Below are 14,290 nucleotides of genomic sequence, written 5' to 3' on the forward strand. Positions count from 1 at the left end.
TCAATTTTGTAATCATGCTATCAGATTTGCGGCTGCATGTTTTGGACACTCTAGTGAAGAGAGGTGCTGAGCTGGATCAGGTGGCGGGGAAAGATGTTGGACAAAGCTGGTGTATCCAAACATATTGTCTTGATTGTTGGTTGGACTTGGTTGTTTCTGTTGATCTGGAAGTAGCATATTGGTGGCAGTAAGTCGGACTTGTTTCCAGTGGGTGTTAGACGCTACCAGGGCTGCCATTTGTTCACAGTTTTTATGGCTAGAATACTTATGGGTAGTCAAGTGATGGAAGGTCTCCGCTTTAGTGGTTTCAGGATTTCATCTTTCAGCCAAGTGTGAAGCGGTGGGAATGAGAATTAGCACCTCCAAGTCCGAAACCATGGTTGCTAGTGGAAAGGGTGGAGTGCCCACTGTTGGTCAGGGACGAGTTACTGCCCCAAGTGGAGGAATTCAAGTGTCTTGGGGTCTTGTTAACGAGTGAGGGGAGAGTGGCACTTTTATGCTCAGCTCTCTGTTGTATAGAAATTAGAGCTGAGCATAAAAGTGAAGCTGTTGATTTAACGATCAATATACGTTCCTACCCTAACCAAATATGGTCACGAGCTTTGGGTACCGACTAAAAGAGTGAGGCTGTGGACACAAGCAGCAAAAAGAGCTGCTCCTTCGAAGAGCAGCTGGGCTCTCCCTTAGAGACAGGGTGAGGGGCTCGGTTATTCGAGAGGGACTGGGAGTAAAACTGCTGCTCCTCCACATCAAAAGGAGACAGGTAGTTTGGCCATGTGACTAGGATGCCTCCTGGATACATCCTAGGTTAGGTGTTCTGGGCATGTCCTACAGGAGTAGATCCAGCAGTAGACCCAGGAATCGGTGGAGAGATTATATCTCTCGGCTGGTTTAGGAATGTCTCAGTGTCCCCCCCCGAATAAGCTGGAGGAGGTCTCTGGGGTGAGAGGAGTTAGGAGTACTTAGACTGCTCCCTCTGTGACCCATGCCCAGATAAGCAGCAGAAAATGGATATATGGATGGGTTGTGAGTGTATTATTAGAGTGTATTAAGAAATAGAAATTTTAAGGCTCCTCAGCCAGGTGTAATGGGTCAAGAACATGCCTGCTGTGCTGTGAAATGTGTTGGTTATGTTTTAAAAACTAAATGTAGATGTCCAGCAGGAGCAGCGTAAGTATAAAGACGTGCAGTAATCCATGAAAGCAGTGAATCACAGAGTTCTCCTGGGGAGGCCTAAATAGTGTTGCGCTTAAAATGAGTGGGTAAATGGATCTTTTTAAACCTATCTTTTAGATCACCTTTAAACTCTTCATACACTGTGCGAAATTCGTGATAAGTAACCATTTTCTCTTTGAATGAAAAATTCATGGCACTAAATATTGTTGAAATACCCGTGTTGATAAAACATTTTTCCAGCCTCCCACTGAAAAAAAATCACCAACAACATGAAAGGTTACAAAAGATACTTGAAGGCCACAACTCAAGTTACTTTCCCAAGCATTTTAAGTGCTTTATTTCTCTCGAAAATCCTCCTTCAGTCAGGATTCAAGTAACATTTTTCTAAGAGAGAATATTTACTCAAGAGCCTGCAATTTTTTTTCAGAGGTGCACAACATAGAAAATGTTGCTACTTCTCAATCCACTGCTGTAATTTTGCAGCTCATCTGATATTGATAAAGTTCAATAAACAAAACATGATCCTGGTTTTCTTCCGGAATTTAACACTGTAATAATCTAGGACCTACTATAAATAACTGAAAGTCAGAAAACATTTTTAAATGCTTTGAATGTGAATGTTTTTCTTGTAACACAGAGAAAGATTTTTACATTTGCTATAACTTAGTGTTTCCCAGTTTTGCTTGCACCTTCTGAATCTCTTCACATTGGATATTATACTTTGGATATCATAGTAAAGCTTGTCTTCTTGTCTTTCTGAAAAAAAATTGAATTTTGCCTCAAGCAGAAACAGTAACAGAGTTACAGTTATTTAAGAGAACTTGTAAAATGTTCTAAACTAATCAATCATTAATTAAAAAAAACAGAAGCAATGTTTAGCAGTTATTGAAGGAAAAGAGGGAGAAGAGCCATTATTACATTTAATAAGTAATTTTATTATAAATAAAAATTAATTAATTAATTAATGATTAAAATATATACACCACAGACTGTATCTAAACATGGACACTGTGACATTAGTTTCTGCACTGTCATTTTAAAGTTAGAATTATGGGCGTTGTCATGTTTGTGTTTTTTGGAGCAAGAAATTAACGTAAAGTTATCACATAATCTTAGCAAGCTCATATATATTATGTGTGAGCCGACATCAGCTATTTGCTTATATATTGGTATCTGCATTTATGATGATTGATGAAAATTAATAGCGGATAAACACGCTTCAGTGATGCTGCGAGTGTTGAGGTTGTATTGTTTGTCCACCAGAGGACCTTCTGCAACTTCACTGTCATCAACAAATGTGCTTTGAAGATCAACCAGCTGATCTGACAAGAGTCAGGCAGACTAGGGCTGTTCGATATAACCATATATATCGGATGACAATATAAAAACGTCTATCGTTTCATTTTACTCTATCGTTTGTTTCGTGGTGTCGCAAAATAAACTGTTTACAGCAATATTTTTTCATCGTTTTGATGGTCACTGTAGTGGCTATATTAATTTCTTAAAGTTCTCTCTTTCTCTTATATTTAATATAACCACACTATGGACGGACAAGCGCCTTTTTTTATGCGTTGTGGTTAGCAACAACGACGGTAACACCATCGCGTGTCCGCTTGTTTATGTACCACATAAACCTTTCACAATAAAGCTCAAGATCCTGTTGAGACTTTTCAAAATAAGCTGAATCACGTGAAAGAGCAGATTATTTACGGATGAGAATTAAAAAAGAGCCGCCAGGTGCTAAAAAATAAACCTTAGACTCAAACGTTAGAACAGGCTTTTCCCCGCAGCACGCCGTGTAATAAATACTAATAAAACAGCGGCCTTTACAACTTATGTCTAAAAATGTATAGTTTTATGCATCGGTTAAAACACTCGACTCCAGCTACATGACGCGCAGCAGGAAACACTTCCCGCAAGACGAGCTGCCGAGATTCACAGAATTTACAGAAAATGTTACATTTTTGTGATTTATATCGTTATCGGACGATAGAATTCTTATATCGGGATATGAGATTTTGGTCATATCGCACAGCCCTAAGGCAGACCACATCTGAGTAAATAAATCACTACACATAACAAAAGTTAGAGTACTCTGTTTATGTTTCACATGAAACAAAAATATCGACTGATAGATCAGAATATCGGATTTTTAAAAACACCCGATATCAGTATCGGTTTTAAAAGTCGTGTATCATTCAGGCTGTAGTAATAATTTAACTAATATGTAAATTTAGCCCAAAATACAATTAAATGAGTGAATGATATAAAAATCAATCCACCGCACAGTTGTTGGTAAATTAGTACATTTTTTAATTCATTCTCAAAACAAACGTCTTTACTCTAAAATTGGACAGTTTAACAAGCAGCCTCTGGGGGACTGACTGGAGTTTATCTCAAGAAGCTTTTGGAGGAAGTTCAGTTTTGTGCCAAATCTTCCAGCCCTGGGGGTTACTGGTTATTCCTCATCCCCTACTATTGCATTTATTTTTTTACTTTTTAGTTTAATCATCACATTTTCATTTTAATTCATTAAATATATTGTTTGCTGTTTCCTCAACACAATTTCATTTTTACTCCATCTCATGAAGCACTTTGTTTCTAAATCTGTAAACAGACAATCTGCATTATGTTTGCAGGATTGGTGATATTGGCAAGACTACAGTAAAAACTGCAAAAGTAGTAGTTTTAGAAGTGGCATGTGTTTCCCAGCAGAGATTAAAGAATATAGGTCATAGCATCCTTAAAGCTATAAGGCAGTAGCTCAGTTTTTTGGCTTCTGCCCACTGCTGTATTGCACAGATGTTAAAATAATCATGGAGGTTAAAGCACGTAGAAACTGGATCTTCTCCTAAACCCTTGGCAGCTACACACAAGTGCTCAGTTTGTGTTGTATACATTGCCCTGTAACTACCAGCGGCGTGAAACCTGATCCTCTGTTTGCCTGACACTGGTCCGTGTGCATCTGATCTGAGCGCACTGACAATGTCCTTTTTGAGCTTTGAAAACAATGCTTCTATCCTTGAGGATTTTGGGATCAAGCCACTTGGGAACATCTCCCTCTGTCATCCTGCTCATCTATTTGCACTTATTTTGCATTTCATGATTCTTTGATGTGACAAAAACGTGATCTGCTCTTGTTAGACAGAAACGGCATGTTCTGTCCTGTAATGAATAAGAGATTTTTGCACCATTATTCAGATATTAAATACCCACAATCAAAACATGCAGCGTGGAACCCCAAATCCCACAGTGGCTTAGCCATGATTTAAGCCATCCTGGAAGCAGCCCAACCACTCTCACAGTGAGGCGTAAAGAGCTTAGGGTAGGCGTGGATGGATGTATCTCACCCCCTCCCAGCTTCTTGCTGTCTGTCTCAGCTGAAATATTAGTTTGTTGCTTTAAAATTGTGAGAAAATGACAACGAGGAAAAAAAAGAATAACCAAATCGTCTTTGCTGCTGTGGGTGTAAGAGAAAAAAAATCTTGCTGCTGAGCACAAGTGATGACTCAACTCTCAGGCAGCACTTCAGAGAGGAGGGGTCCTCACTGAGAAAATTCCTCTCACGTGTTAAAATGTAAATCATGGCCTGTGCTGCAGCCGAAAGGCTGGACATACAATAACTGCAGCAGTCCTGTGTTTTAAAGGTTGGAGGAGCTGATCTTAAAGTGAACATTTAAAGTTCCAACATGTTGTATGATCAGTAGGTAACTCATTTTCTTTAAGTGGCCACAGTAGTAAATTAAACTGAACTCGCCGAGGGAAAAACTACTTCAAGTATCAATCAAGAGTTTCATGCCTCTTTTACACCTGGCTTTCCAGAGACAGGAAAGAGAGGACTGTGATTAATGATGGAGACGTAGTGAGCTCAACAAGCAGCCACTTAGTCATTGTGTAGCTAATGATTTTTAATGGAATCTGCTGGCCAAATTGAGAATTTCTCATCATGAAACCGCTCGCTGAATGGATTCTAGGGATTGGGGGGAAGAATGTTATCATAAAACCCTTCTCGACTATTTTAAATACCACGGCACTTCGCTAAACTCATTATACTTGACTGATTGTTTGTGCCTAATGAGAGCCTGCTGAAAATGTGGTGCCCAAACATAGACAGGTTCCAAATTAGAAACGCTTGCGTGGCATGATTGTTGGTTTCAGACTGGCTGGTCTGACTATTTCCGAGCAGAGAATGGTCAGAAAGAAACAACAAAGGAATAACAGAAAATATCAAGTAAGCAGTGAGTCTTTGTAAACATGGCTTATTGATGTCAGAGGTCAGAGGAAAATGGTAAGACTGCTTCGACCTGATAGGTTGGTTTGATTTACTGTTGCTTTCCTATGTGGAAGAGTCTCTCTGAATGCAAAACATGAGAGACTACAGCAGCAGAATACACCTGAGAGCTAGAAACAGGAAACTAAGGATACAATTTGCAGAGGGTAACCTAACCGGCATAACAGAAGACTGGAAAAACATGGCCTGGTCTGATGAGTGTTGAATTCTGCTGGTCTATTCGAATCAGAATCTGGTGCGAACATGAAAGCATGGATCCATCCTGCCTTGTATCAAAGGTTCAGGCAAGCTGTTGTGGTGTAATGGCGTAGGGGATCATTAGCACACTTTGAGATCCTTAGGCAAAGTCTACCACAGTATTGTTGTTGACCATGTTGTTGACCCTTTATGACCACAGTGTATCCATCTTCTCATGTCTACTTAAAGCAGGACAATGTACCATATCACAAACATCAAATAATATCAAACTGTATTCTTGAGAACAACTTTATATACCAAATGACCTCCACAGTTGCCAGATCTCAATCAAACAGAGCATCTTTGGGATGTGGTGGAACAGGAGAGTCACATCATGGATGTGCAGCCAACAAAGCTGCAGCATCTGTGTGATGCTATCATGTTAATATGGACCAAGATCTCTGAGGAATGTTTCCAGCAGCTTGTTGAATGTATGCCACAAATAATAGAAGCAGTTCTGAAGGCGATAAAAGGTCCAACCGAGGACTAGCAAGGTGTACCCAATTATGTTTGTGTGTGCAAGAGGTTAGTCCATAATTTCTAGGAAATTCTTAAAAAAAAAAAAAGATTTTACTCGAATCAAGATGGTACTAGTGCATAGTGTGGCGTGTTAGTTTGACTTCACTTATATACAATAATGACTTACCAAGATGTTCCTGGTTTTAACTAGGAATGAAACAAAATAACTTCGGTCTCACATGGCATTGTTTCCTTCTGTAGGGGCCTGACAAAACAGGCCTGGCAGCTGCTGTCACCCGAAAATAGCGGCAGGCTTAGAGACGGGCAGAGAGCCGAGTGACGCTGCCACGTTGTTCACTCTGTTGTACTGGGTGCGGTGAAAGTCACACATGATCCCGTTGGCACCAGAGTCCACAGGTGGCAAACAGCGTCCTGTCTTTGCTACAAGGCCATGGGCGTGTTGGAAGAATATCTGTTACATAGAACAGCACCAACATCCTAACCTGAAGCCGAGAGTCAACTGGGAATGTCAAGAAAAGGGCACGAAGAGTGAATGCCGACTCCTTTCGTGCTGAGCCGTGGAAAATGTGTAACAATAAATCAGCGCTAACAATGAATTCTCAGTCATGTAAAGGATAAGCGCGCCCATGACTTCTGAAAGGCACTCTGAATATTTCTGCTGGAGCGGCACCATAATCGGCAATGAGAGAAAAGAGCAAGTCCACACGAAAGTGTTTAGTCTTTCTCTCTCTCTCTCTTTCCCCTTTTTAACTCTCATCAGACAAAAAGCTTTTCCATGTAGTGGCTCAATTGCTGCAGCTCACGACCCTCTCAGAGGAGGAGGTAAGTGTCCGCCTGATGAAAATGCCCTTCTGGCCCACCTGTAATTTCGTTCAGTGCTGCTTTCTCCCCTTGCGGTTGCGATATCAAATCTAGCGGTCGAGCCAGAAAATAACTCTTTCACCCTGTCACCCAATATGACTTCCTCTACACACACGCTGACCTCAGAAAACCTAGACGACTCCAAATTGTGAGAACTTTTTGTCTGACAGCTGGTGATGTTAAAATTAGAAGTGACCTAGCTGAAGCTAGCACCTTTTGCTCACGGCTTAACTTGTAGAGGTTTAAGATGGGAAAAAATTAGCCATCATACACTTCCGCTTGCCAGCCACAACTTAGGTATCCGAGAGGGGTGGAGCTAACTGAGCAACCCAGTGATACTGCGCATACATATGCTAGCTACTTGCCAATCATACCAAAAGCCATACTTCGGTTTATTAGTAATGTGGACAGTAACTGACACTAATGGGAGCAGTATTTTTTCCATTTTAGCCATGGAAATCTTTTACATACTGTGCAGTCTATGCCAGCACACTTGAGTATAGCTACTACCCCCATCGGTCTCTCCCACTCACCTCTTAGCTCACCAAGCTCCACCCTTTGTCAACAGAGCACAGGCATGCTCACGAAAACGAAAAATATGCTAAACTCAAACTTCCAATAATGACTGTTTAAAGAGTTTTAAAATGCACGACTGTGGTTTGTCTGTGTGTGTGTTTTGGGTTTTTTTGAACGTGCAAGAAGTACAGTAGTACTCACATGCCAAATGTTGGTATGTCTTGGCAGCTCAGCTTATTGGACTGTAACAACATATGGCATGCCAAACAGAGACTTGTAGCTACTGTATGTAAGAAACTTTTCCAAAAAAAGGAGTTATAAATAAGCAAAAACAGCTGGTGTTTACCTGCAGTACTTTATAGTCAGAGAATTCATTCAAGTCTAACTTAAATGCCTTCGACTCTGTTCAACCTGTGACTGGGGTTAAAGCGCAAAGATTGAAAACTTAAAAGCACCAGAGGTCATTTTTGGGCGTCCAATAATAGAAAACCTTTCTCTTGGCAGAATAATAGCTTTGTGACATCCAAGCCCCCCCTGTGGACTTCTAGAGGCAAACACACATGGGCTAAATGTCACTCAGCAGGGTCCTGTCATTTAAGAGAAATCAGATTTTCCTTCAGAATACACAAACTTGGGCCTGGCTGTGGTGCATGCTTTCTATCTGAACTTTCTTGAAAATTCTAGTCTCAAGGGAAATACAAATAAGAAATACATCCATAACCTGCTTCTTTATCCTTTTTGGGTTTTTCTTTGGTATAAGTATAAACTGCAACCAACTGTTCAGGCCCCGAGGGGAGTTTGTTTTGACGTTTGCAAACAGCAACGTGATGACATTTATCATGAATAGGGAGGGTGGTCTTGTGTGATGCAAAAATGGATACGGTGAGGGAAAATGCAATAAAAATAAATAAACTGACAGATGGGATCCTTCTGTGGTCCCAATCTAGAGGAAACCCACAGCTTTACATACATGTTGCTGACCTGAATTTTGAAAACTAAACAAGAGAGTTCGCCTTTCCTCGTTTTATTTGAGCGCTTAAAGATCAGAGACTAGATCTCCTGCAGAAAAAACTTTACAGACTAAAAGGTCACCAGGAAGTGTCCTCTCTGCTAATCAAACAGCCCTAATGGCAAGGTTTGATCTTTTACAATCTGCTGAGGCCAGTTGGGCAAATGAACACTGGGCTTCCTCAGCTTCCGCAGGGCAGCTTGCACCTGTCTGTCACTCAACAGTCACAGTCAGAGGTAAACATTCAGCTAAGTCTACAGTGATCTCGTCTCCTCTGTGTAATGTGTTACATTTACCTAAAATGTGTCGTGCTACAGATGTCAAGGCCCCTTAGTTGAAATGCCCGATCATAGAAAGTGAGGAAAAAAAGCCACAACCATCAAACTCAGTCACTCAGAAAACCAAATGTCTTGTCATGTACTTTAAACATTAACCAGCTTTGTAACCTTTGTGCTCTGACATACTCTGTGTTTGTACTGTAGAGCTAATTGAACAGAAGCCCCCTATTTTTGGCCTTGGGCGTATCAAATATAATTCAGCGATCAATTTTTTGGTCTTTTAACTTTTAACTTGTGGTCCGCATATTTGTGTATTTTCGTGTCCATGTTTTTAATTTTTTTGGATTGTTTATTTGTCTTTTAGTTCTTCTTCTGTACATTTTGTAAAAAGGCTTTGGAGAGCTATACGGCACAAGCAACTGAATCTCCAAGCAGCAGGTATCAATCTGCTAAACTGAGATTCAGAAAGTTAAATTAAAATTGCAAAACGCTGCAGGCATCCTGCAGCTGAGCCTTCTTTTTTGCATAATCCATGCCTCAACTGTCTCAATTTATCCACTTCAACTTCAGCCACATTTACACTTAATAATGTAGTCAGGTTTAATTACCAAAATTAATTAGGCACAGCACACTGGATTGTTCATTTGGATTCATATGCACAACCACTAATTGATTTTTTGATTAATTTATTTATTTGGAGAGGTTCAAGTTTAAAATTGGCAGATTTACTCTTTGCTGGCTGTTATTAAACAAGACTGCAAATAGAAAACAGCTGGAAATAGCAGCGCAAGATACATGTAAATATAGGATCTTTATACAACAAATAAATACACAGAAGCACTCACTTTTATTTAAGCTATTCCTTGCTCTTACTCCCCAGTAAAACTGCTCTCAGATGGCCTGGAAATAGGCTTTAATGCGCTCCCTGAAAAGGCTGAAATAGAAAACACACATCTGCCCTGTTTAGGTAAGCTGCAGTTGCCATGGTTACAGACGAGCACTTGCTAAACAGTTGTGTCAAGCCATCATTGAGACAGAGCACTTGAGCTGTGCACACACACACACACACACACACACACACAAAGAAGCAAGCAGAGGGAAGCGTTGGTGTTTTAAAGTGAAAAACAAGGAAACAGAGAACGGGGAGATGTTGTTAGCAAAATGCTGCTGTCAACATACACCACCACTAGTCTCTGCACTCAGTCCACTGTGGGGACAATTTGAGTTTCATAATGTTTGACGGAAGATGAAAAAAATGTGCCCCTTGTTGCTCAAGCCGGGAGCAAAACAACGTGATTTTATCACCTGTCACACACTCACACAGACTGTATGTAAAAGAAGGATAAAGCCACCGTGACATCATCCACTTGTTCGTGAAGTCCCATTTTGACACAACTAATATTGCAGACATTTATGTCTTAAACAATTATAAACAGGTGATTTGTAAAAGGGAGGGAGGTCATTTCAAGGCTGTAGCCGTATATTTAAACATGGGAGTCTATAGGAATGACTTGCTTGTGGACCCAGCCTCAAGTCTCAATTCTAAGTAGTTCTTCTTGGGTTCTTCTGATTTGGCATCTTTTTCCAGATGTTGCCACTTGATGGGTGTGTACATCAACTCAAATCCAGGGTCAATATTTTTATTTAGATTTAAAGGAACATTTTCTTGTAAGCACGACACATTTGAAGCACACTTTATAACAAAAAGACTTGACAAAGTGTTCTGAATCAACTGAAACATGATCAGCAGTTTAGTTTTAGCCCACAAATATGAACTAGGCGGATCATTAATATTCCACATCCCATCATAACAATTTAGTGTACAGCTCGCCCGGCGTTCAAGATTAACAACCTCCACACGTCGAGCCAACTGGAGATGCTGCACCGCATTTAAGGGGGTAGTTGAAAGTGGGATCAAGCCCGAAGCACTGCGTCAAGCTCTGGCACAGTGCTCCCACTCATATCATCTCATTTCATCACTCCACAGTCGCAGTACTTTAAATGCTGAACATTTACAGCCAAATCATTATACAGTGTTGAGAAATAATAAGAATAAACCTATAAAAAACACCACAGCAAAAATATCCCTGATTGGATATCGTGTGGCAACATAGTTCAGTACACAAGATGATAACAGGTGTTTAAGGGATGTGTTCTCCATCTAACCCTGTGAGCAGACACACCAGGCACCATTGCATGACCAAATGCTATTGCAAAATTGCACATGTCCCTCCCTCCTTCCTTTCTTTGGCATCTGTTTCTCTCTGCTGTCCGAGGTTATTATGGGGTGTATGACCTTAATACATGCCTTAAATCTCTCTGCTTTGTTGCCCAGGCTTTGTTTGGATGTGTAAGCCTCACTGTCTGAGAGAAAACCTACCAGGAGATACACCCAATGATACATTTATGGGTTTAACAAGCAAAAATAAAAGCAAGGAATATTCACACATGCCCAGTTTGTGCCTGGTCTGACGCAGGCTCCTCTGGCTTGTCCTATAATAACAAATGTTTTTCACAAGACAAAAATACTACAAGGGAGCTCAACCAAGTGAATTGCTGTCATCAGTGAGCCTGGGAATGATTATGATTGGCTGTCACGCTTCATCTCACCGACATCTTAACCAGCGGCCTGCTACGTGTAAGCCTAAGTAGCTGAAGATGTCAATCAAAAAGTGAACAAAGGATGATGGCTGAGAATGAGCTTACCAGGACTCTTCCTGTCAACGTCTGAGCAGATATCATGACTCCGGCCCAATCTTTGACCGAGGTCATCCAGCCCACCTCGCTGGCCGCAGCATCATCCTTGTCTGTGCGTTTAATACCATCGCCTGTGGTGATCCGATGGACCTCCTGAAGAAATAAAAAGACAAAAACAAACCCCAGTATTGGTTATCAATTGCTGCAATACAGTAATTGAGCCCTTGAGCCCTGTAGGTCAATGCTCTGACCTATAACAAGTGTAGCTTTGAACTCTTTTGGGTGTCAATCAGGAAAAGCAAACACATATATGTCAATGGAAAACCAAGGACACTGCGTGCTCATAAGGTAGCCACACATTTAAGCATACCCTGCTGTTTAGTTTACAATAATTGTGACAATAATTTGCATATTAACTTATGCTGTTTGAGTTGAGAAGAAAGAATCCAGTGATTAGATTTACAGAGCCAGTAAATCAGGTGAGAAGTTATTTTTCTTACACTTGTAAAATCAAAAGATCTTTTTGCAACTAGAGGGGTCACATCCTGCTGGGCTTTAAAATACCAGGAGGCTACATCCAACTTTGATATACAATTTCTAGCTGCTGCCATTAATTAGATTAACTGTAAAATCTGTAAAAAATATAAATAAATAAATAAATAATACAAAAGCACAGAGAAAACCCCAACAATCAGATGACCCCATAGGAGCAAGCACTTGGCAACAGTAGGAAGGAAAAACTCATTTTTAACAGGAAGAAACCTCTATGGAAACCAAACCACACCAATGCATGGTGTGTTGTGATGGCAAGTTTTTACAATATACACTGATTATTAATAGGATAACATTAGATATTACGGAACAGAATTTGGTTACAAAAAGTAAAACACATCATTTCTAATCTAGGGACAAGGTGCAAGGCCTTCAGAACAAAGCTAAGCACACATGCATACAGTAAACATACACAGACAGCAGTAAAGAGACTCCAGGAGTGTATCCATGGCAGCCACTGAGCTCCTGGTGTTTCTGCTTCACTGAGTGGGCTGCCTGCCTGCCTGCCTGCCTGCCTGCCTGCCTGCCTGCCTGCCTGCCTGTCCATCTGTCTGTTTGTCTGCTGGGACTGGCATGATTCACAGAGCAGGAAATCGAGACAGGATGCAGAGGTTAGCCATGCTCCCTGATGAAACACCCCACAGCCCTGAGGCCAATACAGCTCAGACTCTTTACCTTATGACATCCTACTCCTCTTCCACCTTAATGGTGTCACACATCGCACTCTCTGAGGCCCGTTCCCTTCAGCTGTTCTCATCAAATACAATTTGCTGATGCCGCGCATGTACGGGAGTTGGGGAGAGTTAACTATTCATTGTTCTTGTGGGCAAATGGGCATGACATTTTTACATTACAGTTAAAAAACTAATTAAGTGGAAACTGTCTGCTATTATTTAGAGGGAAAAAGAGAACAAAAAATATATTGTTATGAGCAGCAGAGTCTCTAGGTTTGAGGTATGTGGATAAAAATAGGTAATTAAATGGTTAAAGCCAATCATTAATACTCTACGTGTATCAGCTTAGAGCTGCAGACTTCTCAAATCAACAAATGACTACCTCATTAAGGGCCTTTTTTTTAATAAGAGTTTTTAAATCACACCTTATGACTCAAGCATTTGACTAAAAATAAACCAAAAAGTCCCTGCTCAGCGTACTGATGAGGCATGTCTCTTCAGGGGATAAAATCCACTGACATTTTTTAAATTGGCCAGAAATCCTGAGTAAAGACCAAAACTAACAATGAGCTCATTCCATTAACAAGTATGCTGTGTACCTTCCTGACGTCAAGCTTCACTGGTGGTCCAGTAACACAGAAAACGAGGCGCACGACAAGTAGGTGCACACCCCACCCCCGTTATGATCACCACTGCACTGCTGCCATAAATACTCAGTGGAGGACGGATGTATATTAATCAACGATTGGAAATAGTCCCAAACAGCCATTCTGTAAATTCAATTTGCGTAATGTTGCCTGGGGAAAAAACCCCAGCTGCAATTACTGAGGCCTTTTTAAAAACTTGCGCTTTATTATGCTCGTTAAAGATTTACATCCTTAGAATTCAGTCACCGTGAGTCAGAGTGTCGCAGAGAGGGTAGGATATTAATCAAGAATCATTTAGGCTTTGTTGTTTGTCTTTTGTTTGGATTGATTGAAAATGTAAAAGAGTGAGTTACCCTGACTTATCCTTTAACAGAATAAATTGGCTGTCTTCAGCATATACGCAGGCTGTATGCAGGCAATTCTTGCAGGAGACGATGTAACTGGCCCTGTCCTTCACATTGAAATCTGTGGCTGTCATCAAAGTAACAAAGCATTTATTTTTGTAAAAACAGTCACCATAGACATTTAATATACGTTTTTTTTTATTATTATTATTTTAAATGGCAATTCATTAGTAAATCACTGTTTTCTGTTATGAACACCTACTAAAGAAGTGAAAACAGCCTATGTGATAGTTCCTGGTATAGGAGGTGTCATCGGGCCCACGTAACTGTGAGATACTGAGGAAAAGGGAGAAATAAGTAGCACAAGTGCCCCTAGAAATAAATCTCAAGCAAGTTTAGTCATAAAAAAAAATAGCCAAAAGTCAAGTACTGATACTTCAAACATCTGCAGTGTATTAATTGTGTTAACGTGTGCAGTTTACATAATTTCTGCCTATATTCAGACCACACATTTCAATCATCCTTCTT

General features: G+C 40.5%; 1 protein-coding gene across 9 annotated transcripts in view; it reads right to left on the bottom strand.

Annotated features, from left to right (window-relative positions):
* Positions 1-14,290, bottom strand: part of LOC102789302 (calcium-activated potassium channel subunit alpha-1a) — a 97,839-nt gene that overhangs the window by 71,823 nt on the left and 11,726 nt on the right. For all 9 annotated transcript variants that reach the window (XM_087844705.1, XM_087844702.1, XM_035907855.2 and 6 more), the window contains exon 2: positions 11,555-11,698. In XM_087844705.1, the coding sequence (XP_087700831.1) occupies positions 11,555-11,698 (144 nt within the window). The remainder of the gene's footprint in view (positions 1-11,554; positions 11,699-14,290) is intronic.

This window comes from Neolamprologus brichardi, chromosome 8, assembly GCF_056152115.1.
Source record: "Neolamprologus brichardi isolate AB-2024 chromosome 8, ASM5615211v1, whole genome shotgun sequence".
In the NCBI taxonomy this organism is placed as follows: Eukaryota; Metazoa; Chordata; class Actinopteri; order Cichliformes; family Cichlidae; genus Neolamprologus; species Neolamprologus brichardi.